This window comes from Corvus brachyrhynchos, unplaced genomic scaffold (genome assembly GCF_000691975.1).
Source record: "Corvus brachyrhynchos isolate BGI_N302 unplaced genomic scaffold, ASM69197v1 scaffold89, whole genome shotgun sequence".
NCBI classification, from domain to species: Eukaryota; Metazoa; Chordata; class Aves; order Passeriformes; family Corvidae; genus Corvus; species Corvus brachyrhynchos.
Genome location: NW_008246063.1, coordinates 3,854,968 through 3,867,416, shown reverse-complemented (window position 1 = coordinate 3,867,416; position 12,449 = coordinate 3,854,968). Strand labels below are relative to the sequence as shown.

The 12,449-nt window shown below is 40.3% G+C and overlaps 1 protein-coding gene across 1 annotated transcript in view; it reads right to left on the bottom strand.

Annotated features, from left to right (window-relative positions):
- Positions 1-510: 510 nt before the first annotated feature.
- KCNK9 (potassium two pore domain channel subfamily K member 9) overlaps positions 511-12,449 on the bottom strand; it is a gene marked incomplete at its 5' end in the record, with an annotated part of 109,443 nt that continues 97,504 nt past the window's right edge. The window contains one exon of the mRNA XM_008643091.2: positions 511-11,627. Coding sequence (XP_008641313.1) covers positions 10,786-11,627 — 842 coding nt within the window. The remainder of the gene's footprint in view (positions 11,628-12,449) is intronic.

The window sequence follows — 12,449 nt, the reverse complement described above, 5'->3', positions numbered from 1 at the left end:
TGTCTTTACTGATACCTTTGATAGTGATTCTTTAAGTGATCTTAAAACAGTCATTCGCGACAAAATCACATCATAAGGACAAAATGAGGGCCTGTTCCTGGCTTCCCTGGTGACTTACCTGGATGGCAACAACAGTACAAGCTGCCCAACGCTCCATCCCAAACAAGGAATCATGCTTGTGCTTCAATGCAGTATCTGCCAGCTAAAATTAGCACTGAGACCCACTTCCCCTCTTTTATTAGGCAGCCTGGATTAATAGTTTTGTGAGTGAAACACTGATCTCCTCAAGTCAGGAGAAGTCATGCTTTTCAGTTTGATACCCTAAGATCCTGCCCTTTAGCTCCACAAAGTTAAGAAGGGGGGAGTCTCAACAGCTAGCTCCAGCCCACCATGCACTGACTCTGCTCTTATGCCTCCTCTAAGCAGTTTATTTTTGCTTATACTGAACTGCAGTCATTTGGGAACAGCACCGTTGGGTATTTGATGAAGGTTCATACTTCACTCTGCACGTACTTTTGTCAAAAAAGCTTTTATTGCAATGCAAAATATCTTCTGTATATGACATCTTTCTGCCCCCCCCAACCCCCTTAAATTTAATGAGTAATCCTTTCTGGGTTTGTACATTGTGATTCTTGTGTGTATGTATGAATATATATACATATCTATATATCTATCAATCTATAGATATTATATTAATACAATCATATATAAATCTGGACCTATATCATTTTATATATACACATATCACTGGATATATGTGTGTGTGTGCATATACATATACATACATTACATATACACTATATACACATATATGCACACACATACATATCATATAATCATAAACATCTGTTGGTTGTCAAGGGACTTTTCTTTAACAAAATAAGTTCCATCAGTGGATTTTACTTCTGTAGTGCAATTTTACAGGAAGTTAACATTTCCACATTCAATATAAAAGAAACAATATACATTTGAAAACGTGCCATAGGATTTTTAATGAAAAAATTAGAAAAGTGCATTATTTTACAACACTACAGTAAATGATTCTTTTTTTTTTTCTCTGTAAAGACATTGTAAAATATATACAGGGTTGCGTAGTGCATTCATTACAAAAAAAAGATGCAATCCCTTGCATAAATTACATATTGTACAGGGGTTCGCTGTCTACTTGGACTTGTAAACATTTGTGTGATACAGTTTTCATTCTTTAAGTAAGCTGCAATACATCTTATTTTCATTTCACTGTTGTTGCATTCTGACTCCAGTACGGCATTCTAAGGCCATGTGTGAAGGCATCCTCTCCCATGACGGAGAAGGCCAGGAGAAGAAATGAAAACACAAAAGTCTTTAATTTGGTTCTTTGTAATCAAGTTATCACTGGTTTAACAAATCACATCTTGATGCTTATGACCTGATCACTCTCCTTTGCGAGGACCAGCTCAACAACTATGTTGAAGTTTAGAGGTCTGAAATGAGCAGAGAAAGCAGCTTCCAGGAGGTAAATTCCCAGTGCAGTCTCCACAGCCAAGCAGCCCCTCTTTCTAGATGACCATTCCCCTAATGCTCTGTGTGCTGCACAGAAAATGTATCAACCAGGGTAGAAATTTAGATTTTTGCTCTATCTCAGGCTGTTGAGGGCCTTTAGAATGCCGTCAATACACCGTCGGTAAGTCCGCATATGCACATTCAAAGAAGTACAAAAATGCACCAAAAAGTGTCAAGAGATCCAAAAGAGACACAGCATCAACACACACTCACAAACACACACATACACGCACGCTTCTGTCTGAGCAGGAAGGCTCAGTCTCCAAAGCAGGATTCACAATTTAATTTCAACATGTATGTGTGTTTGGAAGAAATCCAAGAATTTCCATATAAACTCCTTAGGTCCCAAATTGAACACTTTTATCCCTGTTTCTCATAGATGAACAGTTTGTTGAAGTAAGAAATTGCACCTTGAAGAGACAGTATCCACATTCTTTTGGCCTACTGGAAACAACTGTTAAGCCCCCCTCCCTTTCCCCATTGACCTATCCAGCTCCAATTCATTTCCTTTGCCATCGTGTCACTAGGATCAAAAGTTTTACTTGATACTCCTCAATGGCGACAAACAGTCACACAAATCTTAACAAGTCAAGGGAAGAGGAAAAATAAAGCATTTTTTTTTCTTCCACAGTTCACTCCTGACCTTGCAAAAAAAAAAAAACAAAAAAAAAAAACAGATGGATTATTGGTTGTATAGCATATTATAGGAAATCTGCATTCTGTAGAAGAAAGACAGATTAGGTTTGCATTCTGAAGAATCTGCCACTGCCTCATAATTTCTGCTTATTCCTTAGTTTTCAAAAGGTTTGTAGTAGACAGGACTCTTTCTGAAGCAGATATTAGCTTTTTTTTCAGACAAGGTCAACCCAACAGTACCTACACCCAAACTAACTTTGTGGGCATTAAACAATTTTTTTAAGGTCCAAAAAAGCAGTTCAGAGTGGTAACCAAGAAATTACTTAATAAACCCAGCTGCTAGATAAACTGTCCTAAACCTCTTGTGACCTGGACACTGGCATCCCCCTCTTGTTATGCAGGTATTACACTTGTCCTCCAATTAGCTGAGTAATTCCTGCACTAAGAATTTATACAGAAAGTATCTGCCACAATGTAAATGCAACTGAACAGTTGAAAAGGAGAGAAATTGCCACAAGAACATCAAGTTGTGTTGAGCAAACCAGTTGTGTTGGTCAGTGGTAACCACACAGGATTCAGCTCTTCCCAAGAGAATAAAAAGGGCACAGTATCAACAATCAAGAGGAATTTCCCACTGATGCCTTTGACATGTGTCTCTCCATGTTAGGCATTGAGAAGATAAGCTAAAAAGGATCTTTTCTAGAAAACATGCACAGCAGTAATGAATTCTTCAAAGAAAAGAGAAGTCACATGGAAATACCAGTCACCATAGAGCAACTGGAGCTTCAATGCTGAAGAACTTGAAAGGAATGTGCAGTGAAGATAAAAAACCCAACTAATTGCAGCGCTAGAAGGATCTCATATACATGTCTTTTGCCCCACTTGGCCAGGCTTTTGGGAAGACAGCAGCTGCTAGAGCAATCAGAAGAATTTGGCAGTTTTGGTAGTCACAACCACGATGAATTGCTGTGACCGGGCCCCCAGATCCATTTGGATGACTGGCCTAATGAAGACAATGAGATGTGCCCACTGCTGCAAGCTGAACAAGAAACTTCACCACCCATTTCACCATTCAGAAGGGGTTCTGAGAAGAGCTGCAAATCAGAGAGGTGAGTTAAATGTGATAGATACTTCACAGGAGGCATTAAAAAAACAGCTGTAGATCTATCTGAAGGCACTGCCACTGAAGTTCCATGTCTTGGTTTCTAAGGAGAATGCTGCCCTGAGCTCTCACCCAGAGTGCAAGTCAGATATCAGCCCTGAATTCAGTGGAAATTAAGAGCCTCACTGCATTGGTGATGAGCTAAAATCCCTTCCCCAAATTCTTCCAACACCAGCTCCAGCCAACATGCCAGGATGATGCTTGTCAATAGGGCAGCTGAGGCATGACCCCCATGTCAGAAGTGATACTATCAAACAGGCCTTTTGGAAATTGTTTTGTAGAGTTGCAGCTTCAGACTCTGGGAGGCCAAATTCACTTACACAGTCTACTTCAGATAATCTAATTAAACGTTTTTACCAGATTAATTATCCTCTGAACAATAATTGTGATTAAGGAGCTGCATACCCACTCTGTAGAGAGAGCCAGCGATAATGAAGTAATGTTATTTCTCTAAAGGCCAGTTTTGATGATATTTTGACATGTAGAAATTGTTCAAACACAGTCAATATGAAGAGGTTTCTTTGCTATATTGTGACCTCCTGAACCCAGCTAGAGAAGCTTAGTATTTCCCACACATACCAGTGGCTCTGGGGAGATGCTATTGAAGATGGACAAGGACACCACAGTTCAAGACTTTTGGATTTGCTGCAGGCAGTAGGATGGTTGGTGTAACTTACCTCTTCCATGGACTAGGAGACAGAAGGTGCTCTAGAGGACCCAATTTCCCCTACCTTCCCTTTGAGACCTGCATTGGTAAGGTGGTCTCACCACAACAATCCACTCCACTATGAACCAGCCCTGGTCCATCCTTCCCACACCTCCTGCCACTCCTGCATTGGAGGATGCTGGCAGATGACTAGAAAATAAACTAAAGCCAGAAGGCCATGACTCTTTCTTAATCTGAAACCTCACCAATGATCTACAGACAAGGAGCCAAACTACTGTGGCTCTTTACCTGCTTATGTAATTTGTGCTGGCCATTCTCCTGATGGCCTTCCCCCAAACAAAGACACTCCAAAGTTCTCCTCGTAGGCTAATGCATTGCATCCCAGCCAGGGAAGAAAGGATCTCACCCATTCAAGGTCATGCACATTGCATTTCCTATTTAATTCCCTACATATTGCTTTTAATCAATCTGTAGATTTCTTTTGTCAGTCATAATTAGAGAGGAACACTTCCTTTTCCAGGGTATAGCTGTGTAGCATAACACTTTTCATTAATAGATGAGGGGACAGAGTACAGAATGTGGCAATCTTGGGCCTGCATATACATCCATGAAATGGCAGGCTAATGAGTTAATGTCTGGGTGGGAAAGGGGGGAGCGAGTATGGAGAAAGCCAGAGGGTGGCTGTCTGTGAAATGGATCTCTCTTCTAGCCTCAAGTGTAGTGCTCTGGATACAGCAATTACTGCAAGCTGTTCCACAGGCCAGATAAACAATGAATCAAAGCCAGGATGGTGGTATCAGAACTCATGCATGAGGAAGATGCATTATGGAGCATAGTTTCAATTATTATATTTGCCAGCTCCACTTGTGAATTTGCCAGCTATGATAAATGTTATCATCCTGTTGTTTGCTCTGCGTTTCTCAAAGTGAACTAAAAGACAACGCAGCTTGGAACTGTGAATATTAATTATCAATAAAATTGCAACATTAATCTTTTCCCCGCTACCCCTCCTTTTTTTTTTTTCCCAATCTGTTCTGGGTGTTAATTCATGGCAGCACTCCTTACACTGACAGAAAGCAAGGTGAAGGAGGGCTTTGGGATATTTATTAATTACAATATTCACAGAAGGAGAGACAAATGAAGGCTGAAGGCTCCAGGGATACTATTTCCAGCCTAAAATTAGCAGGCAGCTTTGAATGACTGCATTCCATAAAGCAAAACACAGCTGCATAAATTATACAGGTTAACTGTTGGGTTTAGGTCTTACTGCTTTCCCTTAGGTTTAGGAAAGACTGTTCATGTTGAGCAGTAGTTGATAGAGTATCTAGCAGTAAATAGAAAAAAGGTTCACATTCCAGTCTCAGGAAAAAGGTACAAATCAGGACTAATTTCATAGTACTCAAATCAGTTGGCTTCAGAGGAAGGCCCTACCCAGGTCTTAGACAAGGAGAGGATTTGCTCATGTCCTCTTGCACTTGGGAGCACGAGGAGGAGGAAACAGCATCACTAAGATAATACATCCCAGGGACCAGCTCTGCTTCGGATGGGCTGGCTGAATAAAATCTTGGTTTCAATGGAGAAAGCAGCAAAAACCTGACTGGAGAGCCAGGAACTCCATGAATCTCCTCATCAGCAGTAATCAGTGGAACACTGGGGTGGGCCTTGACTGATTCTACACAGATGAAAAGCACAAGAGTCCTTCAGCATCACCTCACAGCCGTTTCAACTGGAAATAAAAGAACTACTCCTGCTGCTGAGAACAATTTTTTTCCCCCAACTTTCTTTTTGCCTTCCTACTACTTTTTTGGGTAAAAGTTTCTTTGCCATATTTATTATATGCATCTTAAAGAACTGAAAACTGCATTTTGGCAAAGGGTTTCATCAGTTTTTCATGGTTTTAATTCAGCCTCTGAGCTCAGACTAACTGGCATAAGAGTCCCAGGGCACCTTCCATCTGTAATCAATTTCTTTGTGTCCAATGTCATTATTCAATTTTTTTCAATTTTGGTGCAGTTTTATGATAGCTAATCCTTTTTCTACAATTTATCTTGCTGAAGTTCCCAAAATAAAGTTTGATATACAAGTTAGATGACAGCAGGCTGGTCAGAAAGGCATCGTTTTCTTTTTCAGTTCTGTGAGTGTTACACATCTCTGGTTGATGAAAGTAGCAGTGGTGCAATTCTCATTGTAATTTGAGCAGTATTCCAGTCAGTAATAGTGTCTTGTTGAAATATGCATGAAAAAGTCCATAACATTACTGTAATGGACACACTCCAACACATCTCTCTCATCCGGCTTCCTCATAAAGATTTTAAATGACTGTCTTAATTAGATCTTAATATTAACGGGAATATTACATAAAGCTAAATGAAGACATAAACTTCAGCTGAAAGCTACATCTACCCAAACCTCTGCCCTCTGGTCTGCACGCACCAAATAGCTTTGGAACATCATGCTCCATCTTGGTTCCACTGACTGCTCCTTTTTAAGCTTTTAGCAACAAATCAAGCTTTTTTTTCCTTAACAAAACTTACAAATCTGTCAGAGGAAACAAGGAATTACCTTGCTTAGGTCAGATTCACAATAAACTTGATTACTGACCTGGCATTTTATTGATCAAAGCACTAGGGAACTAATGAAAAAAGGTACAATACAGCAGATTAACTTGGTCACTGCCCTCTTTTCTTTATCTTTTTTTTGATTTTTTTTTTTTTTAATAATGTCTATTTCATCCTAATGAGCTGTTACAGAGAGTTCAAACAGAAGTTTATTGCTGAAGGTCACTGTACATCTTCTCCATTCATTAACAACCAAGAAGCTATTTTGGACTCTTGAAGGAACATCCAAAGACCCCTTCTAGGGCTGCCCCACTACAGGCATCCCTGTAAAGCAGGTGCATGTCCAAAGTTCTGGCAAAGCAGTGCCAGTTAGATTAGTCAGGATATTCCTTACACAGTAATGAAGACCAAGTGGAGACTTGTGCCTGCATTGTTCTATTAAGTTTCCTCTTGTTTCTATATCACAGCAAGCTCAGTCAAAGCTATTTTGGTGCTTCACTGATCAAACTGATTTTTCCCTTTGATGATAATATGAAATATTATAGGATAATAGGGTTGTTATATAATCAAAGTCGACAGCAGGGAGCTAAATTTGTGTTGTTTTGATGAAGAGCACATTAGCGTGACATAAATAGACTAATCTGATTTATTATTATTATTTCTAATGCTTAATAATAGGGAAGGGTAGGGGAAATGAGACTCTGGGGAATGAGAGTGCATCACAGAGTGATAGCAGACATTAGGATGTCTAGTCATAAGCATCACCACTACTACCTGCTCGTAGCTGAATTTCAAAAGAGCGAGTAGGGAGCAAGAGAAGTTGTTCTGAAAGAAAAAACGTCTTAAGTGGAATAAACCCAATAATGTACCAGCGAAAATAGTCTGTGAATAGCAGTGTTATGAGAAGAAAACATGTAGGGCAATAAGAAGTCAGAGACAGAACTGACAAATGCTCAACTTTCGCTGACTGACCTTTCACATTTAACTGAAAAGCTGGGATTAACCTTGGACAAAAGCTTCCCTTTCATGATACTGTCTGTTCCAGTTCCAGACAGCCCAAGCCATTGTTCACCCATCAGTCAAGAACCACAAAAATGACTAAAGAGAGAGGCAGATTTTGCCTCGTGTACTGATGTGCACACATGAGATTTCTTGTGCCTGGCTGCTCACAAAGCAAAGTCCTGCAAGAGTTTCCCTGCAAAGAAAACTCTTCAAAATGCAGGTTGTACAGACCTGTGGGCTCTTCAGCCAGAAAATAAAATAAATAAACATGTTTGAAAATCCCAAGGAATGCAGATACATTCAAGCAAAACACTTTCCCACAAACACACTCATTACAGCTTTTAGATTTAAAAGTATGGCTACGGACACCTACTCTGGCTCCTTCATATCAACATACACAGATTTCTTCCTACATCTACAAACTTCAACTAAGCTGAAGCAGAACTATTATAAAGCCATTGAGTTTTAATGCAAAGACTCTAAGTGGCAGATAACCCATGACATGCTGAGGTAAGTTTCTCCCCTGCTTAAATACCCCGTGTCCTAAAATTTACTCTTTATTTATGGTTCCAAAGGGAAGATTTAGCAACAAATCAGCTAGACTATGTAAAGTTTTCAGCTTCTCCAGTTCAACATGTTTTATAGGACATTTAAAGACTATTTTTATATGCAGCAGAAATAATAATTTCTTATTTTCTTAAAGGAAAAGAGAAAAAAAATCTAAGCAATGTTTTATAAGATGCAACTGATTTTTTCTTTTTAATGTTTTTGCTAAAAGTCCTGTTACCAAAATTCTCCTTTGCTAGGCACAGAATTCCACTCAAATTCTGCAAAACCCCAAATTTTTCCTGCTTCTCTCCAGTGTCAAATACACCCAGCAGCTGTACATGATATAGAGGTACATATTCCAGGCATACTTTTTGTTATCTCCATAGCAGGAAAAGAGACATACATTTATTTGCACTTCTGGGATAACACAAGCAAAGATGAAAAAAGTGAATTTGGAGAGCACCATGAACCCTATGGGCTGTCAGGGGAAGCAGCTTCTACGTGTCAAACACTGAGGTGGTTTAATACATCCTGGAACTGCTTTTTTAGGTATTCTTGCTTCAATCCTTCTGCCATCAGCATTTGCCCTAGGACATGGCACTGGCAGCACAGCATTGGTGCACCCAGCACGCCCCACACATTACTCTGAAGAAGTCCAGCCTCATCCATGCTCATTAAGAATCCTGTTAGTTCTTCACTAATCTTAATGGAGGATTTCATGCCACAGCAGTTTCTACACCCAAAGGAAGCTGCATAAGGGAGTCAAAGTCATGGATAACTTGCTTGTCATTTACTTATTGAAAGGCAGATGTGAGAACATGAGCATATTTGATAGTTAATAATTTAAAGCCAAGGAGAAGACAACAGAGGAGGAATGACATTCCTTATTTCTCCCTATTAATGCTCTTTATAGATGCCTCTTTGAGAGGGTATCAACATCCATCAGCACACAGAGCTCAGAGCTGGGCACACACCCTCTAGTTTTAAGGGTAAAAAAAGGATTATTGCTTTTACACTGAGAGCACAAAATGGTAGAATCAGCAGGAGGTGATTAGTGCCAAAAAGAAATGGGTTTTGTATGGCAAATTAGCACAGAAAGCGATTTAAAAGATAGAATTAAATCAGGGACAACAGTGCAGGTTCATAAAACTCCCAGTCCTACCCTTGTAAAATCAAAGATAAATCTCCAAAAGCACTAAATCCCACGTAATCACTGAAAATTCCTATTGTCTTAAAAGGGAGCTGGATTAGGCCTCTAATTCAGTTCTGTAAAGTCTGTTTGGTCCAGATGAACAACTCAGAGATGGACAATGTCCAAGGAACAATTCTATGACATGGTCTTAACATCCTCCACTACAACTTCCCAACACAACTGCTCCCACTGTTACCCTCCAAACACTGGAGTAAAGCTATTTTTGCCTGTTACTGCTAAATGCATTTTGCCTTTGCCTAGCAGAAAAAGCAATATCACATCTAATCTCACAAGTTCCCAGTGAGCCAAACACAAGATACTGTCCCTTGAATTCTTCCTGAGACCAACAAAGGCTTTCCATTATTTACAAATCAAAAGCATTTAGAGACAATCATCTTTATTTTTTTATTTAAAACAAGGAATGCCCTGTCACTATTATGTAAGAAAAAATATACATCCTCCTATTTATACCCATCTTAACCAAGCATTCCAAAAAATATAATTCCTATTCATGCAGGTAATTTCTGCACAAAATAATAATAATAATAATAATAATAATAATAATAATAATTTATCAATAAAATAAAATAAAAATAACAAAATACACTCTATTGTTCCAACAATTCTCCCAATTTATCTTAGAAATTCTGCTTGCAAATTGTTAGAACAGTTGAAAATTATAAAATTAAATATAGTTAAATTAATATGATTATTTGCTTTTGATTATTAATTCCATTGCTAGTTTTTCTTGTGTTTTTATTATGCATACCAGTTTTACAAAGTGCATGCTTTTTTTTTTTTTTTAAATTTTGAACTGGCAAGCTAAAATGATCCATCTTCTCCTGCCTTTTTTTTAATGTTAATACAATCTAAAATCTAGCATTAAGAAATTTACCATGATACAGCTGGTATATTGACTGCTTATGGCGCATGCTTGTCTTGGCAAAAAACAACCCAAAACAAATTGGCTCCCCTCCCACCCTCCCTGTTCCTTTTGGAAGCAATCTAAAAAAGCAGGCTGGAACACAATTGCTTCAAGGGCAAAAGAAAAAGTAATACCTGATGCTTTGATTTTTGTCACATGGCACTGGTTGTGGAATTGCACGCGCACAAACACGCACACGCACTCGGCACTCACACAGGCACACGCACACACACTACAACCTGCTTGTGAGGAAAAAAGTTTGTTAGGTCAGGAGTGCCAGTGGCACATGAAGGCTCTCAGCTGTGTGTGCAACTTTGGATTTGGTACCCACTTCACGTCATCTTGAATCCTCTGACATCCACCAAGGGGGTAATGTAAGGCATACTTTACTGGAACAGTAATAATCCATGCTTCATGCTCAAGAGCTGAGTCTCAGAGGAGGACTAACTTGCTCTACTCCCTTTGGCCTCGCTCCGTCTCACTCGAGGAACAAAAAACCCAAAACAACAAAGAACTGGGAAAAACAAGGAAAGCAAAACAAGACAAATCCCTTTAAATGGACTTTCGCCGTTTCATCAGCCTGTGGTTATCTGTAAAGCTGTGCAACCCAGGTGAGATGGAGCTGACAGGAGATGGGAAAAGGCTGTTTTTTAATGTGCTTGGCGAGATCTCCTCTATCTTGTAAGAGATGGAGTGAAAGTACTGGGGGTTCAGCTTTGAGCTGAACGAATTTTGGTGGGACACCACCCGGCTGGTGTACTCGTGGGACCTGTAACACATGCAGGAACAAACTGACTGAAGGTCTGTTACTTCGGCCTTGTACCGTGGCCGACCATGCTGGGAGTCCTCTTGGATGTGGATAATCATGCTGTTGCGGTTCCCTGCCAGGGACGCCCGTTCCTCAGCATCCCGCCTCTCGTCCTCACTGTTCATGGTCAAGAACCTGAGAACAACCAGATTTAGAAATGCCCCAATGACTGTCAACCCCACTAGAATGTACATAAAGCTAAAAGCCACGTAGAGAGGCTTTTTTTGAAGGGCCCCTTTGGTCTGCAGGGCCACATAGTCTCCAAACCCTATAGTAGTCAATGTTATAAAGCAGTAATAGTAAGCATGGAAAAAGCTCCATTCCTCGTACTGGGAAAAGGCTGCTGCTCCAATGCAGAGTGTCCCCATGCAGGAGAAGAAACCCACAGTGACCATGTTTTCCATGGAGACCTCGGTGCTCCTCATGCCACAGCACTTTTTGATGCGTTTCAAGAGGTACTTGACGAAGGTGTTCATGCGCTCGCCCAGGCTCTGGAACATGACGAGTGTCAGTGGGATCCCCAGGACCGCGTAGAACATGCAAAAGGCCTTCCCCGCGTCCGTCCCGGGGGCAGCATGTCCGTAACCTGGGAAGGGGGATGGAAACACAGGACAGTCAGCAGGGCAGGTGATGGCCACGGTTCCCCTGTCATGCAAGCCATGCAAATCGCTCTGATGCCACAGCCAGATCCACAGCTGCAGGGACACTGCAGTCACACCATCATCCCGTATCTCCTCACCCACACCCTGTGTCTGAAGTTGGTAAGGCAAAGAACAGCAAAGCTGTTCACACAGGAGTGGGGAAGATGAAAGAATGGGCAATCCATTCTACCTCAAACAATGCTGAGTCTCCTAAATAAGGTTATATCACATTAATTAACTGAAGAAATTTCGTATCTGTCCAGTCTCACATGCAACAGTGGAAACTTTGGAAATAGACAGACTCTCCCACAGTGTTTCTGACAGTAGCTGGTGTTGCCCTGTCCCAAAACCAGAGTACAGTGATGGCATCCAAATTCTGTGTCTGCCGACAGCATGAAGTTAACAACATCCAGATCCACCACCCAAAGAAATTCCTTTTCAAACTCCTCCATACTGAATAAGCCTTTCTCCTAGACAATTTATGAAAGTCACTCATTACTGGAACATCATAGGAATTCAGGGGTTTAATGCCTGTTCTATCTTTACTTACTGGAAGAATAAACAACTTACCAGCTTGTGCCATAGTTTTACAGCTTTGACAGTTAGTATGGCAACGGCAATTTCATCAGGATGTTAAACTAATCCAGGACAGAGGATGGACCACATTTCACAGCACAGTTTTCAGATAGTAAAATCATGGCTAAGCCTTTATTCTAAATTAAACCATAAGCAGGGAGCTGTTTTGATATTATAATTACACCTTTTCA